General features: G+C 43.9%; 1 protein-coding gene across 1 annotated transcript in view; it reads left to right on the forward strand.

The window, feature by feature from the left end:
* SPDYA (speedy/RINGO cell cycle regulator family member A) overlaps positions 1-22,829 on the forward strand; it is a 702,161-nt gene that overhangs the window by 418,557 nt on the left and 260,775 nt on the right. The window contains exon 4 of the mRNA XM_085610373.1: positions 3,487-3,572. Coding sequence (XP_085466499.1) covers positions 3,487-3,572 — 86 coding nt within the window. The remainder of the gene's footprint in view (positions 1-3,486; positions 3,573-22,829) is intronic.

Genomic DNA, 22,829 nt, shown 5'->3' on the forward strand with positions numbered 1-22,829 from the left:
GGTGAATAATGATACTCTTTCGTTGTCAGTGTGTTCAAAAAGCCTAGGAACACAGACTAAAGTCACACTGAAGTTTAATAATAGGGCTTCAGCTCTCACAGACATCACTTTGGCTGAGGCATTAAGGTATAGGACACCATGAGTTCACCTATCCTGTTATTTTCTTCGTTTGTGAAAGCTAAGATGAGCCTTACACAATGCATAGATATGACTACAGGTACAAGAACGCAAACATGGCTTAGGTCATTTTTATACACCTACCAGGGGGCAAGGCTGGAAGAACTGGAGCACAGATTATATCAAAATGGTCAGGAATTATGTTATAAACTTTTATACCACAGGGGCCAAACACTGCCCCCATACATTTAAAATTAAAGCGAAAGCATATGAAACATGTCTCCCAACATCTCATAGCCTTCCTTAAAGGTTATGGACAATAACTAATTGTTTACGATTCCACTGGAAAAAAAGGCAGGCTGGGGGAAATTGGTTGTCACACTGCAGCCACTATCCCCCTCGCCATGCTTATGAGCTCATAGATACATGGACCTTTTAAAAGGCCCCTTATTCTAGAGAGCCTGGAGCGCATTTACGAGGATGCTACCTCTCTCTTCTGTATTCAAAAGAGCCGTGATCACTGAAAACGTGTAGTTTGGATGCATTATTTTCGCTGACCGACATGCCCCTGGGCAGGTGCATCTGTTTGCTCGTCAGACAGAGAATTAACACACTAGCAGTGGTTGGGAGGTTTGACTGCATTTAATCCACTCCTGCTTGCCCTGGGCCTGTGGCACAACAAATACGGCTCCCATGCCTAAGCACCCCGTCACACTTCTATCTCAGTCTTCAACATCAGTGGCCGAGACTCATTCAAGCATGGCATGCATCACTTTTTTGTATCACTGGGTGGTCTCCAAGGCCGTGTCTTTCCACAAATATTCCAGCTGTCAAACTTGTCGCATGACGCCAGGCGGGTGCTCTGGAGAACAAACCTCATTGAAGCTGTTTGGGAGTTGAAAGCTCACAGAAGGGCATTATTTATTTTATGAGTAAGTAAACACTGAGGATCGGATATTATACTGTTGAGCATAGCTATGCAGACACTAACAAGTAATTGTAGCTGTCATTACTATCCCCTAGCCTTGCCCCCGTATCCTCCCCAGGTGGCCTCACGCCCCCTCCCCTCTAAGGTTTCACGGCAGACCTCTCTGCCGTCTGACCGCGGCCCCTTCCTGGCCGCCGGCAGACTCCATGGAGCGCACCGTCACCATCTGAGGGAGCGGGATAGAGAGGGAAAAAAACTCAAGTGTGCCACAACCTACGTGAGGAGAACGGAAGCAGCGGCGCCAGCCCGGCAACAACAAACGGCCCGTGGATGCGACGCTCGCGGACGTAAGCCGCGGTATCCTGATAGCGCGTGCCAGCAGCTATGCTGCGCGTGGGCGAGGCGGGAGACAGTGCAACCGATCGATACTGGCTGGGATGGAGATAGCGCTCCACAAAGTTCTAATCACTTTGGCTCTGAAGAAGAACTAGAGCGTTAACCTAGTGTGTGTCGGAATGTGTCGGAGGTGCCAGTCTGAGAGGACAGTAGGAGGAGACCAGAGCAGCAGCCGAACACGGGAGCCGAGAGCAGGGGGAGAGGACGCCATGAACACCATCGCCTTTCTCCGAGGTCAAGCAGAAATGCCTCGGAGAAACGCAGCGGCGTTTTCGGATTCGGGGGCGTGTTTTTCTTTCTCTCCTCTTGCCATTGGCTGAAATGTTTACATTTCAGAGGAGAGAAAGAAAGTAAAAAACACACCCCCGAATCCGAAAATGACGGGGCTTCTTTGGAGAGACAAAGCTCTTCTCCAATGGCTGACCAGCATTTAAGAGGCCAGTCAATGGAGAAGAGGGAAGAAGATGGGCGGGTTAAAGCCCCACTTCTTAAAACATTAAATCTCGCGAGCAAGCGCAGCCTTCGCTAGCCGAGACCTAAAAAGCCTCCAAACATGTTATTAGGGCAGAATGCATTTCCAAAATGTAGGATACACATTTGCATGCATTTAGGGTAGTTTGAAAGATGCTCCTCTGAGTTTTTCGGTGGAACATGAGCGCCACTCATATCTGTTAAGGTGCCTACTGCAGAGTTAGTAAATGGTTATCTGTACCCGCTCTTTTTGCCTCCGTTGTTACACGGTTCGCTTTATTTAGTCTGTAAGCACTATTTTCTTTAATGGTTTCTTAACCCCTTCCATGCTGCGCAGATTCCGCCGCTGTGCTGACGGAATCTTGCGCGGGCGTGGTCATGACGGAACGGTTCCGTCATGAGCACAGCTCAACCGTGGCTCATGACGGAACCGTTCCGTCATGAGCACCGAAGGGGTTAATGCAGGCACTACATGCTTTCCTGCAACATTCAGCGCGCCATGCGCACTGTCACTGGGTGCTTTTACAAAAAAAGCATTTGTTTGTCAACTAGACAAACAAGTTTTTTTTTTACTAAACGCACCCCATAGTGCACTTTCGCTTTAATAGCGGCAGCTGACCTTTCTTTAGACACAGCTCGTCTAAAGAAAGGGGTGTGCCCTCTAGTGAAGTGTAATCAACGAGCATTTGCAGTGCAATAGGTGTCGCATTTTAGAAACTTTGACCTATTGGTATTGTAAATGACAATGCCTTTTTTTCATCCAGGTTCTTTAAATACAAATAAAAGGCATTGTCATTTACAATGCCAATAGCTCAAAATCTCGCAATTGCGAGACCTATTGCATTGCAAATGCATGTTTCTTATTGTACTTGAGCCCAATGCAATGACTCCTTATTGTTTACGTTTCAGTGTCCCTGGGGCTTATCTTCACATGTGATGAGCTCCAAGTTTTATTGATGAAGTTGTAAAGCAGCAGAGGCAGTGCTGCATCACTTCTGCCATTGAGCCGTCCGCTGACAGCAGCTTAACGTTCTCTACCTACATAGCATGAACAATGCAACACAAAAAAGTGCCTTTGCACTGCATTAGATGCTTGATAAAGATTAAATAATATAACATAATGGAAGCATTAAACAATGCTTGATTGAAGTTACCACGGTAGGTATTATATGTTTGTGGAGTCTCCAAAGAACGTGACTCAAGCTCTGAAACATCCAGTGTACCTTAAAAATGCACTTAACAGTAAATGAAGCAACTGGTTTTTGTCACAAACTGTAAATGTAAACATGTAGTGTAAATAAAAATGCAATTTTACTCATTTAAAGTTCGTGCAGTGTTGTTAAACTAGAAAAGATGCGAAATAATTCTATATTAACTAGTGCTAGTCTATCCGTGAGACCTATTAATGTAGATTTAGCAATGAGGCATTTGATTGTAGAATAGATGACAGCTTTTTTAGTGACCTTTACCATCCTACCATTAATGAAATGAACATTGTGATTTTATTTAGTTGTGTGTATAACTTGGTGGTGCTCAGTGAGAGTAACGTCTGAAATTGTCCCCTCTTTTGACAGTATCTATTGGCGATGACCTTTGTCTATTTCAAAAGAGCTGGATTTAGCATAAGTGAGCACAGCAGAATGAATTTCTTTGTTGCTTTGTAAGTACGTGCTATATTTTCAATTGCTGCTTAGTCATATTGTACGACATTGACGAAATCGAGGAAAGCAGTCTGTAGTGAGAGGCTAACATTGGGAACACATTTATTTCAGCTTATTGTTACATATTACTCTTTAAACTGTTCCTATCCCAAAGGCACGAGTCGCGTCTGTGGTATAAACTGTCAGTTACTGTATATGGCACCAGAGTAGTTTTGGTCACAATCATAACTTTTGGGAGGAAATGTGGTGACTGGACAGACAATTGGAATGTAGTACAATCCTCCACTTGCCCCTTAATATAAAGGTGACAAGGCTCCCATGAGGAGGCCTTAGCTAATGACGGGGCATAGCCATCAGCAGTGCTGCAGATGCAGTGGCACCAGGTCTAGGCTCTGAGTGAGTCGCTGCACAGCAAACCAGGGAGTGGATGTCTTTCTTTTTTTCACAACAGGGCTGACTAGCTAATGAATATAAAGAAATGGCTTATCAGGTTCCTTGAAGTAGAAGGGCTGATTCTTTAGAGCAGGGTTCTCCAATCTTCAGGGGTGGATTCTCCATTAGGAGTCCGGGTCTGTGCCCCCTGAAATTATTTCCTACGATTGTATCTCTAAACATATCGATGTATTTAAGTCTGGGCTGTGTATACCAGGCTGCCTGCCCCTCCTTGCTCTGAATCAGGAGACAGAAGCCAGGCAGTAAATCAACTTTCCGAACTGGGACGTACAACGCAGGGCTTACTGTTCTAAAGCCCTTCATAATGAATCATTGCCATTGTAGTCTATGGCACTAGTTTCTATAGGCCAGTGAAGCTGTCAGTATCAAGGTTTGGGGCGTTGGAGTCTCCCTCCCTGCATGAGAGCAGCTGTCCGTCATTCACAAGCATAGATCCCACCCTTTCCCATTCGTCACACATAGGAGGGGACAGTGCAAGTGAGGTAATGTACGTGTTTGAATGCTAATCTTCTATTAAGTATTTTGTTCTGAGACCCCTCGCCATGATAACCTCCCCTATTGTGATACGGCAGGCCCTGGCTGCAGGTCACTTGCTCCCTTAGAAGTGGAGCTGCAGCATTTGCTCCCCTGTGAAATGGATGCAAAAGATGAGCAGGCCAGTGTTCTTGTTCACTTGTGAAGCTGATCCAAATATCCGAGTCAAGGGCAAAGCAGAGATATGTGCTTATAACAGATAGTTATCTGCTGTATGACATTAAAACTGGCCTGATCTTCATGCCCTTAACAACATTAATGCCAAAAACATGGATTGATTTATGAACAATGAGTGTTAAAAATGTTAAGGCAATGCAAGTCAGCAATTTAGTTCCTCTCTTATTTCAAGTTTTACTTAATCTTGCCTCCCTCGAAAGTCAGCTACTTAATCATATTGTGTTCCTTTCTGTATTTTTCTGTGCATACTTTGAGCTGTGCAGGTGCTTATGAGGGGCTTTGACCTCGAAGCCAAAGCAAAGTGCCTGTCAGTGGGTTGGCCTCTCTGCAGAGCACACAGGACAATTGTCATGTATTCCAGTTGTAATTGCAATTTTGTGAAATGCACAGATGGCAAAATATTTACAGGGCAAAAGTAAAATAAATTGCTTAAATGTGAGTGAATGCAGTGTATGTTTGGACATGGTGAAGTGAGGAGATGCAAGGAAGTGCATTCGGGGAAGAGTGAAAAGAGGGTGCTGAAGAGGAAAGATAGGTGGTTGAAGATGTGCAGATCTTCTTTTATTTTTTTTTATTTTGAAGGAGGATCCAGCTTGTACCCCCAGTTTGTCAACTTATCTGGCCGCGTTGCTCACTACACAAGTCATCACAAACCTTTACGGCTCACCACTTTTAAATATCACCAGCCACCACTGCCAATCTTTCCTACAGTAAAAGGTACGTCTGATCATTGAAAACTGCTGTGAGCTACTGCCTAAGATAGAGATTTGATAAATGTACACAGATGCCTAATAACATACACTGCCCCTGGAGTACCCCAATTCTGCTACAGGGAGTATACCGTGTTATTGACACAGAAGGTGTATTGCAAAAGGTTTACATTTGGGGTTCCTGAGATTAAGTTTTGTTAATTTGCTTTTGAGACAGCAAAAGGGAGAAAGAAAAAGAGAGAGAAAGTGAGACAGAAAACAGAGGAAGAAAGAAGGACAGAAGAAGAGACAAAGGAAAGAATGAGAGAAGAAGGCAAAACAAATAAAGGAAAAGAAGTAAGAAAGACAGTGAAAGAAGGAACAAAATGAGAGGAAGAATGAGGAAACAAACAGATATACAAAAGAAAGGAGATGAAAGAAAGAGAAATTAAGAAGAAAATTAAAGAAACAGAGAAAACAGTGAATGATAGGTGAAGAAGAAAGCATGAAAAAGTAAGAAGTATAAAAAGAAGGATGGAAAATCATGATAGAGGAAAGAAAGATGGCAAGAAAAAGAAAATGTTAAAGCATGGAAAGTAAGAAAAAGAAGAGAAAGAAAAGAAGACAAAAGAAAATAAGAAAGACAGAGAAATGAGCAACATTGATAAAAAGACAGCAATAGAGGAAGAAAGAAAAAAGAAAGGGAAAAGTACAATAAGTTAATGTAACAAAGTGAAAGGCAGAGAAAAAATAACAGGAGGAAAGACTAGAAAAGAAGAGAAGACTGAAAGGAAGGAATCGAAGAAGAAGAAGAAAGTAGAGACAGAGGGAAATCAAGAAAGAGGAGAGAAAGGAAAAATACATTGAGAAAGGATTAAGACAAAAGGGTTGTATGACAGAACCCTGCATGCATTTACCCCGCATGCCTTTACGACACAGTCACTACCCTGACTGATATGTTACCATGAGTTACTTTATCACGCAAGTCATTACAACGACTTGCTTTAAAGTGCGCTGGACTTTGAAATAGTATAAACTACTATTCCAACTCCAGTCTAGCCAGCAGTAGGGAAGGTGTTGGACTAAAAAATCCAACACCAGTCCAACAACGTGCCCCCTAAAGCAAGTTGTTGTAATGACTTGTGGGTTAAAGGAATGAGTGGTAATGTCGCAGTCGGGGTAGTGACTGTGTTGTAAGGGCAGGTGATTGTTGTGACTGTGGAGTGAAGGACGTTTCCCGACAAAAAGGGGAGGAAACAAAATAAGAAAATAGCAAAGGAAAGAATTGTGAGAAAAAGTTGATGAAAAAGAATTAGATGAAAGAAAGAAGCAGAGAAATAAGAGGAGAAATAAATTAAATGAAAAAAAGAGAAACAATAAAAAGTAAGAAAGACACAAAGGAGAAATGGAGGAAAAGTGGAAAAGTATAGGTAGTAATAAAAAACAAAGAAAAAAGTAGAGAAAAATAGCAAGAGTCCAATAAAGACAAAAAGGACAAACGAAGGAAGAAAATGAAAATAATACACAACAACAAAGGTGGGAAAAGGGAAGTAGAGATGGAAAGAAGTTGTGTAAAAGGATAGGAAGAAAAAGCGAAAGGAGAAAGAAAGAGGGAAACCAAGAAAGAGGATAAAGGAAATTGTGAAAGTAAAGAAAGACATGGAAAAAAGGTAAAAAAGAAAGAAAGTAGAGGCAAGAAAAAAAGAAAAATATTTTGTTCAGAAGGGCATGCTGCATCATCCTGCTCTGTTAGCTTTTGAACCCTCACAGAAATGAACATTTCTTTAAATGGCTGCCTTATCAGTTGGGCAGCTGTATATTCTCAAGCATGATGACTGGCAGGCAGTTATGTGCGAGCTACTCAGTGGCAGTCTACAAGCTACGGGTAGCTCGCGATCAACCTGTTGGAGACCCCTGCGGTAGAGACATAAGCCCTGTTGTACAATAAATAGCATAAAGAGCTTCAGCTGCAAAACAGCAGAATGCCAAATGTTTCTGGGATGCATGAGGAATGATTCTTTGCAATAATGTTGTTACTTTCGCATTACTTAATAAGCTAGATCTATTTGGTGCCAGATCTAGTGATAAAGGTACATAAGTAGACTCTTGGTTTACATTACCATCCTAGGGAAATGGAAAGAGAACAGAATAAGCCTCACAATGGAGAAGGCAGTCTATTAAGTTATTATTTGTGAATGCCTGATTTCTCTCATGTACTCACTTTTCGCAGCATAGCAAGACAAACTGAAAGCAAGAGTGACGGACAAAAGCCTTCCACTTGTTCCTTGTGGCTGTGTGTAACACATAACGTGTGCCACCTTGGTACAATAGTTGCAGTATGATGTATGATTCTGTAGCGCTTTCAGAGTCTTGCGCAATGTTTTGGGATTGTCACTGAGTAAAGTCAAGGTAGTCTGAGTTTGGTTACTGATGCCTGGTCTGTACACTTTATCTATTTGTACATTAGTAATAGTTTTTCTGATGGATGCTTCTAAACTGTAGATTCCTCACCTGTAGAATATTCTGATGTGACTGACTGGAAATAGAAGATTTTAAACAGCAATGCTCCCACACGCCAACCCAGTAGGTGGTGCTATGCAGCTCCACATTGGCTTGGTTCTGTCCCGGATGTGATAATGGATCCGCATATGAGCGCCACTCCTGCATGTCAATGTCCATTCCTTTCTTTCAGCACCTAGGTACGCAGATTGGAAGCTTGCTTCCTACATTTTCCTCATCAGCGGATTAAAGTTTTCATATAAAAATGTTTTTCCAGTATGCAAGGGAACTATGTCCCCTCCTAAAACTACTAGGTTTAATCCTTGTAGGAACTGTAGCAAGAAAATCTCTTTGAAAGATGCCCACAAGATGTGCCTCCAGAGTTTGGGTTTGGCACCATCTCCCAAGTCCTAAGAGGAAGGTGCCCCTATGATTCCAAAGGCAATCCATGAATGCAAAGCTGTATGGTGGCTGAACACCAAAGGAATTCTCAGAAGTTCTTCTACACTTGAAGTCTAGGGCATGGGTTTGTCCCCACTCTCGAGGCTGCTCCTGTGGCAAGTACTTGGCGTGGTCCAAGGCTTCTGGTAAGTGGAAGCAGGAGCACAAGAAGGCCAAGCAGGATTCGTCCCAGTCCAGCCACTTTCCGCATGAGAAGTCTGGAAGACGTCAGGGTTTCCTGTGGCCTCACTACAAGTCTCCAACTGAGGAGGCGATTCCCCAACTGATTCTGCTGCACTACAAGTTTTCGGGCGCATTTGCGATTTTGTAACAAATTGAGACTTTTAAAGAGGCCATGTTGCAAATTTCTGTCACTGTTCTGGCTCCCTCTGATGCTCCTTTGGACCACAAGGATCCGTGGAGGCCTCCAGTGAGGTTACTGCCAGCAGGTCCAACCTCGTGCCATCTGTGCCTCGTGCATCGGCAGTGCAGCTCTTTCCTCGCAGTCAAAAGCCGACTTCTCGAACTTGGCGTTCAATTTGCTTTCCCCTTTTTGGCATGCCTCGTGTTGCAGCGGGGTGAAACACATTTCTTTGACCCTACTGAAGATGTATGGGGTTGGCTGGAGGCAGCAGGACACAACAACTGGCCGAGCTGTGCAACTGGATGCCCCGAACAGCAACGGAGCGGCGGAGCGCTGCCGTGAAAGACGACCCCGAATGAGACGTTTATCTCTAAAAGCTGTGCCCAACCTGGAGCAGGTCTTACAGGAACAACAGAGGGCCTTACAGAGCGCGGCGGCGATGGATGACCACGACCAAACCTCAGGACAGGATGGGGACTATCTCCGATCCCTCAGTGATGATGGTTCCTCGACCTCGTGGCTTCCCAGGCTGATTCAACTGTCCCACCGGAAGTTACTCCACAGACAAAAGTGTTGTGCATCTGCTCTTTTGGTATTTGTTTTTTTTTATTGTGGAGTTATACATTCACCGTTCTGACCCGCAGCCTCCTCTGGCTCAGCTCTCTACTACATACCACATCTCTGACACACATACTGTGCAGAGCCAGGGGGATGGGTGATACACCAAACTACTCATGACCCAATTTAATATACTCGTATGGAATGTGAGGGGCATGCACACACCTTAACGTCGCTATTCATTCTACGCCTATTTAAGGCGTCGTTCAACGCACATTGCATTGTTGCAAGCAACCCATCTCATATAAGCAGAAAACATTCGATTACAGCACCCCTGGAAGGGACAAGTGTTTGCCACTAACTATTCCAGTTATGCTTGAGGGGTGCTACTATGGATCAGAACTGTGAAACCATTTGTGGCGGAGTATACGGTGCTGGACCCAGAGGGCCGGTATGTCCTGGTAAGGGGAAGACTTGATGGTTGACTTATCCTTTTGGGCTCTCTCTATATACACCAAACACAGATCAGGTCAACTTTTTCAAGCACTATCGAGCACGCTTTCCCAATGGGGTGGCGTGCCATGGCTCGTTGGGGTTGACTTTAATAGTGTAATAAGCACCACTCTTGATTGCTCCTTTCTCCCACTGCCCCGGAAACCACCAGCTCCAACGCGCAAATGCTGACTGATTGACTCTGGCAATGGCACATGGCACTCCAGGAATCCAGTTGCGAGGCTTTACTCCTTCTATTCTGTACCCCACAACTTACATGTATGCAATGATGGACTGGTGGCCACACCAACATTACTCCCCTCCAATACCTGTAAGGAATACATGGGACGTACACACACTGATCACAAACCCCAAGTTCTTCAATTGCAATGGGAGGTTGCAGTCCCTCCCGCTCCTACCTGGCGCTTCCAACCTACATTGCTGGAGGACCCCCTCTCCGAGCTGCTCTGAGGTTGGTAATCACTGAATATTTTCACGACAATGCAGGCAAGGCTTCAACTAGATTGGTGTAATGGGGCGTTTTTAAAGTGACATTGTGAGGCACACTTGGGCATAGAGGGAAACATGAAACAAATACTTACTAAGGAAATCACTAAGTTGGAGAACCAGGCTGCTGGTGATCCTCGTGGTTCAGGGGCACGTCACAAACTTTTGAAAGGATACGTTGCCTTAACTACGCTGCACACTCGGCACGCACGCATGCTGCAGCGGACAGGTCAGGACTGCTCTTAGCATGGCTTATCCATCAGAAACAGCCTCATAGGCCCTTAATGGCATTACACTCCGCCTCAAGCTCCCTCCTCTACACACCGCACGCTATTCATGGAGAGTTGACGCAACACTACTCAAGAGTGTACCAGACTGCTGCAGAACTAAACTCTGATGTCTTTGCTGACCTCACTATTCCGCACATTCCATTAGCTGAACGAGCAGAGCTAGACAAACCCATTACACTAGATAATGTACGGCTAATGGTAAGGCCCCGGGACCTGATGGTCTACCGGCTGAACTCTACAAGACCTATACATCTCAACTGGCCCCACAGTTGACGACTATGTATGAAGAGGCCCTCTCTATCAACACGCTCTAGGACTCCCAGAAAGCAGCAACAGTCATCTCCTTACCCAAGCCTTACAAGAACCCAGAACTCGTTGGCTCTTATAGACCGTTGGCCTTGCTCAACACTGATTATAAGGTACTGGTGAAAATTGCCTAGTACCCTTGGTCCTGACACTACTCCATCGGGACCAAAATGGGTTTGTCCCCGCATGCTTTTTCAGGGTCCCGACTTACCCTTGTTCGGCCTAGCCATGAGCGGGATGTCTGGTCTTTGGCCTTGAAAGGGCCTTTGACTCTCTGGATTAGGGCTACCTATTTTTTGTACTGAACTGATATGGTATAGGCAATAGCTCTCTCAGTCTACTGAAATTATTATACACTAACCTCCTCATAAGGGTCAAGACTGAACCCCTTCTATCAGAGGTCATCCCCATCCACAGAGGGATGAAATAAGGCTGTCCACTATCGCCACTGTTATTCTATCTGGTTATTGAACCACTGGCACTTTAAATCCAGGTTGCTCAATGGGTATTCCACTGGGCGATGGGATACATATATCATTGTACGCCGATGATATGTTACTGTATCTGAGGGACATTCGCAATATTCCTGCCACGATTGCTTCCACTTGGAAGCGTTTTGCAGCCATGTCAGGATTACAAGTCAATTGCGTGAAATCCTGCCTATTCCCCTTTGTCCTGGAGGCCTCAAACCCTGTTTCATGATTGGGGGATGGAACTGGACTGGCAACAGCATACCTTTAGATACCTGGGGATAAGGATATACCAGTCTGCGACGGATCTATTTGATAGCAATGTCATTAGGGTGGTCACATCCTTGCATTTCCAGATAGCATTCTGGTGCACATTACTGTTGGCTGTGATGGGAAGGGGGGCCTTATTAAAAATGGTGGTTCTGCCATGCCTCCTATATATATATATATTTTTTTTTACCTATCTACCTATCTAAATCCCTGCTATGTTCTTCTGGAAACTTGACCAACATGTTAGGGGTTTTGTTTGGCATAAGTCGAGATGCAGGGTGGCCTTAATTAATCTCTGCTCCCCCACAGATAGAAGGGGCTTAGCTGCCCCACACTTTGAGCAATACTACCTAGCTGCCCAGATCCAATGAATCGCCCAGTAGCCGGCCGGCGTACACCTATCTGATATGGCCACGTCTTCACCTAGTTAGGGCCTGCACACAATTGTGCACGTCATTCATCCGTGCAAAAACACGGGTACTGTGTCACGATTACTAGGTGTGACACTTCAATGCTATCGTAGATGCCTGCTTATCACTAATCACGTGCTCCCCTATACTCCAGAGCTGGCATTGCTAGGTACGCCTAGGGCCAACAACGACAACGTAACTGACAGCATGGCTTGCTGCATGCTCGCTCACACTCGGAAACCTGTATAGGGATGGCACAATGACGTTGTGTGAAACACTGATGGAAGAGAACGGCCTGCCACCAGATACTTTTTTACTCCATAACTCGCTGATTGCTTCACTGAGGTGACATGAACAGCGAGCCACCAACCCACCTCCCCACCTCACTATCCAGTAGTGATTGGGGGGCAGACACCTCACATGCTGGCTCACTGACTGTCTACGCTCTCACACTGTTCACAACTCCTCACTTTGCGATAGCACTGGGTGGCAAAATTGTTGCACCGTGCATTGACAAGGAGTGGGCTGCCTTACTGGAGGGACCTAGATACGTGCCATGCAATGCCCGATTCAAACGTATACGGTTTTACATAGTGCACAGGGCTTACCTTACCACTGCCAATGGAAACCGGTTCTATCATAGAATGGACGCAGCTTGTACGCTTTCGCATTTGTGGGTGCTAATTTGCTTCATATGCTTTGGGGTTGCCTCTCCCTACATACCTACTGGTATATCATCTCATCAACCTTATCCGCTGGCACCAAACGCCTGAACCTACGCAGATGGTAGATCTGTCTTCTAGGACTGTACAGCACACACAAGAAGCATAGGGTGACCTCCCGCTTCCTAGACTTAGGGTATATAGTGGCCAAGCAGCTTATTAGTCAAAGATGAAAATCCCCCAGACCCCCACCGTTTGTGGCCTATAAATGCTCAATGGTTATTTGGGCAGAAGCCAAAAGCCCTGCCCTGCATAGGGAAGACGCGCTTAGCTTTCAAATATACCTCATTGCTACTCACTGGGACACCATCTTAACTGACTTACAAACTACCTGTGCAGACAAATCAACAGTCACCACGGACACAGCAGCAGAGGCCTCAATCTGGTAGGCTACGGGTGTGGGTTGAAACCTTTTGTTTTCTTCAATATCTGGTCGCCCCCCCACATACACCCATTTCCCGAAGCTCTTTGGTGCGGATATCCCACACTGTAATTGTCAGTCACGGAGGATGGATAGATCAGTCTTCGGTTATACATATGCGTGGTCTGCTATTTTCTTGAATTAGAGTTCTCATAGTTTAATGGTTGCAAAAAAATGGATCTGTGTAAAGAAACATCTCCGATGATTTATCGCAGGGACTGTCCTGCTGCTGACTAACTAGAGGCATAATACTGTACCCATTCAACAGAAATTTTTACTTTTATTCCATGCTTATTTGTATCCTACCTTATGGGGTCAGCAACGCTCGCTCACTACTATAATATACATGAACAGTTTACACTTTGCGACTAGTGCACTGTTCATTTTCCATGTTCATATGTATCTCAGTATGTACCATGAGTATCAGTACTTGAATAATTACTGCAATGTGTAACTGGCGACAAAGAAAAAGAAAATTTGTTCAGTAAACAGATTCAAACAAAAATACATTTGTCATAAGAGACACTTTCAATAAAAATGGAAGAAACAATTTGAAATAGCCTAACTTTCAAAGCTAACTGATATTTCGATTATTGATGTAATAGTTAATATCGAGTATTTTTAGTAGATATTGAAATTCAGTTTCCCAAGTAAAGTTTCAAATAAATTCTCTGGCGTTTCCATAATAAAGGAAATCATATTTAAAGACGTTGGTCATGGACAGGAACATTGTTATACTGCTTGCTCCAACGTAACTAGGTTTTAAATAACAAACAATTTGCAGGTAGAAAACAATCACAGTCATGGACGTGCCCTCTAAACTTTAATTTGGCTAATTACTTCATGGAATTAAAGTGGGCTATTTGTGAATTAATCCATCGCCCACTTTTAAAAATAATGTATCTAAAACTTCAGAGTGGACAGTTGGAGGTCTGTACATTATCTGATACGCAGAACAAAGCAGTGTTAAAAGTACGAACAGCTTAAAGAAAAGAAAAGACAGAGGTGTTCCTCTTAAATAAAGCCAACAGGACAGACTTTTATGTGCTAGGAGATGCAAACGCAGGCTTGCTGAAATGCTATTTTAGCACACTTTGACACATTAGAAAGTCATACATATTGATTTTACTTTTACATTGTTTTGTTCATATGTTCTCAGTTTTTCTAAAACTTTGCTGCTTATACTCCCACTTTCAAACTCTGGCCGAGTGGCGGCTCCCGTGCATCGTCCCACTGCTCAGAAGGAAAAATAAAATGATAATACCGCGTCGTTATTATCATTTTATATTTCCTATTGCGGTTAGTGGCAGGGCAGGGCTGGCCAGAGATGGGGAGGAGTGGTTTGCACTTCCAAAAGCGCATGAACTGTTTGGCTGGCTCTCTTGTGCCGGCCAAACAGTTCATGCGCACAGTGCATGTTCTACACCAGTCTGCATTACTCAGTCTGGTGAGCATGCACAGGCTCTCTGTCCCCGTCTGAGTGCCGGACCACGTTTCTCAGACCAATCACGACGCTGCATTACAGCGTTGTGGTTGGCTCACGGGAGCCTGTGTGCCTGGGGGCTTCCTGCTGCCGGCCTGGACTGCGGGAAGACTGATGATGACGAGGAAGGAGGAGAGGCAGCGGCTGGCCGTTAAAAGTAAGTCCTTTTTTCTTTTTTTTTTCTCATTCCCCCGCCTCACCAACCCCGCTCTGAACGCTTTCAAACTGTGCTAACATCGCATGCTTTAAAACCATGATATTTTTACCTTTTAACATTATATGGTGGATCACGCCTCCTATTCAGAAAGAGTGCATCAACTCTCAACAAGCTATCCTTTGATATCATGTTACACATCAGCAACTGCAAACATTCATGTTCTCTATTCATAAATCCTTGTGGTCAAGAATATTGATGTTAGTTAAGTAATATCGATTAAAAAACTATCGAAGTGTTTAATATCATTTGTAAAAATATAGTTAAAAATATTGTTTTTTTTATATGTTATGTATTTTAGTATATATTTTATATGTGTGTGTGTGATGTTTGTTTTTTGTATAAGAATAGTTTTTTTATTATGTGTTAAATTTTTAGTAGTTCATTTTTTAAAAATTTAATTTAGCGTTTTTAGTTCCATAGCGGGTTGTGGGTTTATAGAAGAATAGGGTGGGAAGTAATTGAATTATAAAAAATGTATTGATTATTTATAGTAGCTTTAAAACATTTTTTTTGACATTTGCATTTCTAGTTCCGTAGAGGGTTGTGGGTTTATAGGGGACTAGGGTGGGAAGTAATTGAATTATATAAAATGTATTGAATTATTTGTATTTATTAATATTTGTTTAATTATGATGTTAAAGTGTTAAATGTGTAAATTAATTTATTAATAATTGTTTAATAGTTATTTGTAAATTTAAATTAATTAGTAATTTATTATGGTAATTGTGTAATTAATTTTAGGTGTGTCTTGTGGTGTTTATAGGTGTAAATCGTGTGAAGTAATTTTTTATTGATGAATTATTAATGAGTTGTCAATTAGTCATTAATGATGGTAATTGTGTGATTACATTTAAGTGTGTGTTATGGTGTTTATAGATGTAAATGGTGGGAAGGGTGGGAATTAATTTATTTTTTATTGATGAATTAGTAATTATTTGTTAATTAATTTAAATTAATGAATTAGAAATGAATTATAGTAATTGTGTAATTAATTTTAGGTGTGTGTTTTGGTGTTTATAAGTATAAATGGTGTGAAGGATGGGAAGTAATTAATTATTTGTTTATTCATTAGTAATTAATTATGGTAACTGTAATTAATTTTAGGGGGGTGTGGATATTGTAGTGTTAAATAATGTGTACTCAATGAATGTTTATTGTCTTTTTTTAATTAATATATTTTAAATTCATTATTAATTATGTTAATTATGGAAATAAATGGAAATAAAAATGTTGATGTCTTTTTTTTATTGGTGGTGTTTATAGGGTAGGAAATATAATAAATACATAGGTTTTAAATAATTTGTTTGTGAAAATGTGCTCCTTTTAAATAAATATTGTTTATAAATGTATTTATTAATTTATTTTATATAATAATTGTACATTTTTGTTATATGTAATTCACATCATAATGTGTTCTTTTTATATTCATTAATATATTTATTTGTATATTTTTTTAAATATAGTTTATTTAGATTTAAGATTTTGTATTTTTTATTGTTTGAATGTTATTAGTAATTTTTGTTTCTCTGCTATCCAATACTTTCCCTACTGTTGCACTCACTGGAGTAGGAATAGTATTTTTACCCCTCCGTTATCCAGCACTTTCCCTACTGCTGGACTTACTGGAGTGTGAATTGTAATTTTTACTAACCCTGGGCGTAGTTCGCGAAATAGCACTTCGCGAAGCTACGCAAAGTGCAGTTCGCACTACGCGAGCTACGCGTAGCACTTCGTGAACTGCGTAGTACCTTGTTCGCACTGTGCCAGATGTCGTTTTCAATGATTGCACAGTGCGGACAAGCAACCGACACTGTGCAATCATTGAAAATGGCATCTTGCACAGTGCGAGCTGTAGTTTTCTGCTGCTCGAGTAGATTTTTACTCGAGCGGCAGCTTTCTCAACGCGAACTGGTAGTTTCTCATCGCGAGCGGTCGCGAGCATACGCAACCACTCGCAATGAGAAACCTGACCTCCTCGCGTTGGGAATCCCGCCGGGAGGTTTATTTTCCATGCTCTCGATCGCCAACTTGATATTGCTGATCGCGAACAAGGAAAAAGTCTCGCCGGTATATCATTTTGCTTGCTCGCGGTCGCCAACTTTATGTTGAGAACCGTGAGCAAGCAAAAAATGACCGCAGCACTACGCAACACTTCGCTACGCGTGTTCGCACTGTGCTACGTGCAGTTCGCGTAGTGCGAAGTAGCGCGTACTTCGCAAACTATGCGAGCGTAGCGTAGTGCTTTGCCCAGGCTTAATTTTTACCCCTCCGCTATCCAGCACTTTTCCTACTGTTGCTCTCACTGGAGTGGGAATAGTAATTTTTACCCCTCTGCTATCCAATACTTTCCCTACTGCTGCACTCACTGGAGTGGGAATAGTCTTTTTTACCACTCCGCTATCCAACACTTTCCCTACTGTTGCACTCTTTGTAGTGGGAATAGTAATTTTTACCCCTTTGCAATCCAGCACTTTCCCTACTGTCGCAATCACTGGAGTGGGAATAGTAATTTTTACCCCTCTGTTATCCAGCACTTTCCCTACTATTGCAATCACTGGAGTGGGAATAGTAATTTTTACCCCTCTGCTATCTAACATTTTCCATACTGTTGCACTCACTAGAGTGGGAATAGTAATATTTCCCCTCCCCTATCCAACACTTTCCTTACTGTTGCACTCACTGGAGTGAGAATAGTCATTTTTACCACTCCGCTATCCAACATTTCCCGTACTGTTGCACTCACTGGAGTTGGAATTGTAAATGTAATTCTTCTACTATCCAACATTTACCCTGCTTTTGCACTCAATGGAGTGGAAATAGTAATTTTTACCCCTCCGCTATCCAACACTTTCCCTACTCTTGCACTCATTGCAGTTTTGCAGTTGGAATAGTAAATGTAATTATTTTACTGTCCAACATTTTCCCTACTGTTGTATTTATTGTATTGCGAGATGTACGTTTTCATTTTGTTTTAATAGTTTAATGTTTTAATTTTATAGAATGTTTTTTCTTATTTTAAATTATTGATATATGTATATATTTTATTTTGATATAATTTAAAAGTTTAAAAATTAAATAAAGATAATAGTTAACAAATTACTTTAAAGTAAATATATGTATATGTATAAATTATGTTTCCGTGTTTAAATTTTTAAAATTAAGTATCATTTTTATATATATAGTTAAAATGTATATTAAATGTAATTAATTTTGTTACAGACAATATTAATATTTTATATATTTAATATCTATTATTTTATTTCAATTTTTAATCGATATTTTTTACATCTATATTTTTTACTTCGATATTTTTGATTCGATATTTTTGTACTTATCTGTTTACGTATAGGGAGTCAATATTTTTACAATCTAAATACTTTTTTTGAGGTTTTTATCATCGCTATTCTATCAGCGAACCCTACCGCAGATGTGCTGCAAAAAGTGATAAAGTCAGCTTTAAACGATGGTTCCAACTCATTAGGCCGCAAGCTATACAAGCTCAGTTAACTGAGCACATTCTATTACTAGGTGAAGAAGCAATAATATTCACACAAGCATTGGCAATGCTAATATGAATGAAACAGCCTTTTGTGTCACTAATGGGTTTAGGTGCTCAATAAGTCATTATATATGTGCTCTGTTTCTTATTTTTACCCTAATTTATCCATCCATTCATTCATTCATCCACTGACTTGTTCTTACATTCATCCTCTAACACAACCACAATTAAACACACACAAACTTAACAACATATGAAATAAATTAAAAAAATACAAGTAGAAAAAAGAAATCATGCTGCATTCTAAACACAGTGGGCATATACTTGCAGTAACAAAACTAAACACAGCAGCAGGTGTCCATCTTGCAGTTGTTTTGTAAATAGTCTATAGCTGTTTCAAAGTTCCAGCATGACTGCCACATTTAGAAACAATGAGGTCCATTAGGATGTAGGGCGAAAAAACATCCCAACCGCCATGGAAGCGGAAAACAACCGCCCGCCGGCCCTGTGGGAAAACCGGCGGCCAAATTAGCATTAACCACCCAAAAAATCGGTCAGATTAGCAGCGGAAAAACAATAACCCGCTGCAAGTATAGTGGAGACACCGTCCCGGAAATTAGTATATCCCTGACGGTCCCGCGGTACGTACCGCCATCTCCGACCGACGCGGTCGCACAATGGGATGAATGGGAGAGCCAGCGGAAGAGCTGAAGCACTGCCTCCACGGCGGACGAACCGTCAAAGATATGGCGAACGAAGCCAAAACCCAACAAGAAGGCCAAAAAGTGCACACAGAAAACTAGACATGCCTCCCAAATACACAAAACACACCCCAATGACACAACCACATGGCAAAACGAAAAATACAAATCCCAGGACTACACACCTGTCAGCCACAACCCGATTGGACACACCCACATAGCTGTGTATAAAACCAGCCCCTTCACTGACCACAATCCCTTGCAAAACTCCAGGATAGAAGATGACACATACCCCAGCTGACAGGAGAGGCAAAGGACACAACATCACCAGCCACACCACACACAGCACCACCACCACCACCTCCAAACCAGCACAACTTACCCCCCTGCACAACACACACCATACACAGCACAACCACAACCACCACTCACACTCCTGCACCCACAGTCACTTTGCACACCACACACCATGGCACAGAAAATGCCCAAATTCACTGAGAGTGAGTTGAAAGTCATGGTAGACGAGATAGAGTGGAACCACAGCTTTTTGGTAGCCTGGTCCAACAGACACCATTAGCCACAAGGACACAAATGTGGGCTAGGATAGTCCAAAGGTCAATGCAGGAGGGACCACCCCAAGATCAAAAAAGGAGATCATGAAGCGGTGGCATGACCTGAAGAGGGTGGTCAAGGAGAGGAGGAGCAAGAACCGTGAGCTGGCTCAGAGGACTGGCGGTGGCCCTCCCATTCCACAAACACATTCACACAATGGGAGGAGAAGGTGCTTGCCATACTGCATCCAGAGAGTCTCACAGGAGTAGCCGGGGGAGTGGAGGCTGGTAAGTACAAACAAATGACTACCGCCACTCTGCTATGTACTGCCTTGCACAACTACAAAGCTACACCACCTAGGACACACACCATCCATCTGCACCACACACTCACAAAACATGCCTCACAGATCCAACATTCACCCACTACCATTCACCACAAACATAGCTAACAACATAACCATGGGGGCATGTGTACAGGCAGACAGCACTACAACAACTACCAGGCCCCCTGGCCCACACACTGAGCAGGATAGATCCCTCCCCCACCCCACCCAGGAGCAGTTGGAAGCCATTGCAGTACAACAAACAAACTTGCAGGTAGGTAGCCATCTTCACAATGAGGGTGTTTGTGTCAGGGAGGGCTGCACTACTACTCCCACCATGCCCCCTGTCCCACACCTGAGCAGGATGGATCCCCCCCCACCCAGGAGCAGCTGGAAGCCATTGCATTACAACAAACAAACTTACAGGTAGATAGCCATCTTCACAATGAGGGTGTCTGGTGGTGGGGGGCCTGCACCACTACTCCCACCATGCCCCCTTTCCCACAGCCTAGCAGGATGGATCACTCCCCCACCCCACCCAGGAGCAGTTGGAAGCCATTGCTGTACACCAAACACACTTACAGGTAGGTAGCCATTACGTGCACCCTCCCATTTTTCCCAAATTAAATGGTGCCATATGACTACACCAGCCCCCACATTGCACAAAGAGCCATACCTACCCCATTGCCAAGCACAGTGTGCACACAGGTAAACCAAGGAAACTGTCACAATCACCAAAGTGTGACACACCAATGCACAAGTAGAAGAAAGCCTGGGCACATTCATGCACGGCAACTAGTTACATGTGCATCACCATGGGTCAAGTGCAACAAGGACCATTCTCAAAATATGAAAGCATGTGTGGTGGCACAAATCAAGATATGCACATGACAGGACAAAGGGATGCAGGAGATGACAATGGCCAGTCCATGGCCAGATGTGACATCTGCTAGGTCAGACAACTAAACCATGAATCCACAATTAAACACATGTTGTGCCAGGCCCTAGATGGCAACAAGTCCCAGTAAACCTCAATTGGACACGGTTCGCATGGTATGCCCTGACACCTCGCACCATGGACAAGTAATGCTTGTACCACTGTATCATGTCAGGGAGCACAGTACTGCACACAGTCAACAATGTGATATGTCAATTGTGCAGTGCACAAACTGTGAATGACACACAGCTAACCCAAAGCTTGATGGGTGCACTGCAATGACCATTTCCCATCTGACCCACAGGTGACCAAGAACTAACTGTAGAGGACAACACCAGCAACCTGAAGAGCCAGTCTCCACCCCTGGTACAAGGACTCTTGGATGTTGTCCCCCAGGATTCCGTGGACGATGAGCTCGAGGCTGGCCCATCTGGTGTGCCAGGGAGCAACAGGTCCCAGGACCCCAGCGTCCTCCCCACCACATCTGCGGCAACAACAACTCCACAGCAGACTCCTTCTGTCATGGCATGTGCAGCCACAACCACCACCACCAGTGCTGCCGGCAACACCCTCCCTGTCCCAGAGGATGCCCCGCACACACCACCCATGGAGGAGGGCAGGGAGAGGCAACAGGTCCGTGGCAGCAGGGCAGGTGGGAGGGGCAGGGTCACCAGGGACACCAGGAGGCTGGGACCCACTCCCTGGAGCACATCACCAGAGTCCCGGGCGCATAGGAACAGGCCCAGGGACGAACGGGCCGGTCGGACTACCCGTTGCACGAGCTCATCCTGCTGATGAGGTCCTTCGACAGATGCATGGGACAAATCGTGGACCTCTTGGGCCAGCAAGTGGAGGTACTGAGTGACAGGCATGCGCCCCAGACAACACCTCCGCCTCCCTCTGGTGGGCTGCACACTGACAGTTCACCATCCTCCCCTGCGCCCACAGAGAGGGGTGAGTCCTGCAGCTGGGCCCCCCCTGCCAAACGGCAAAGGGGCCGTCCCAAGAAGACCCTGAGAGTATCTGGAGGCAAAGCACCTGCCAGACGCAAGTCACAGAGCCAGCCATGATGGCAACCCTCTCCACCACTGCATTGACTCTTTGGACTGTCTTACCCCACATTGCCTTGTGAATGGCATCTGCCTGTTGGACTGGGTCACCACAGCAATGTGGTGACTACTCGACCATCTCATCTACCACGACTGTCAACTCACTCCCCCCCATGGAAATGTACATCCCCCTTGCATCTCACCATAGTACATAAAATATCCTCACACACATGTTGTTGTGTCTGCTCTGTCTTTATTGCAGGGTGTACAGTCTTCAACATGATCGCAATGTACCCGGACCATGGGCTGTATGTAGGAAAGAAGTCGAAGGCACCTAGGGAAACACAACAGAACAACTGTCACTGGTCTGGATGTGGCATCACAGACCTCACACAAGACCTAACTCCAGGATAACCCAACATGCACATGTCACAATGGCCCCCAAGTGTCAACATACACGTCCCGTTGATGTTCCCAAATGACATGTCCTAGAAACATTTCCAACCACCACTGAGTCTACAACTGGCTGATGCTACAATTCTCACATGCCCCTTCACGACAACAGCAATCCCATCAGACAATGGGTATGTTGCATATTGCCGCCCACCGTCAAGTGAAGTAGCGAGTGATGAGCTGTTCACGCAGGTCAACACCTTCCTCCTCTCCACTGTCCTCATCACTGGTAACGGCTTGGTTTGCAGGCTGGGGCCTTGGGTCCTCACCATCATCCGGGAGCAGGGGAATCTCCCGGCGAATGGCTAGGTTGTGGAGCATGCAGCATGCAACAATCTGACACACCTTCCCGGGCGAGTAAGCCAGTGCATCTCCGGTCTTGTCCAGGCACCAGAAACGTGACTTGAGCAGGCCAAAGGTGCGCTCCACCACATGAC

This window comes from Triturus cristatus, chromosome 6 (genome assembly GCF_964204655.1).
Source record: "Triturus cristatus chromosome 6, aTriCri1.1, whole genome shotgun sequence".
NCBI lineage: Eukaryota > Metazoa > Chordata > Amphibia > Caudata > Salamandridae > Triturus > Triturus cristatus.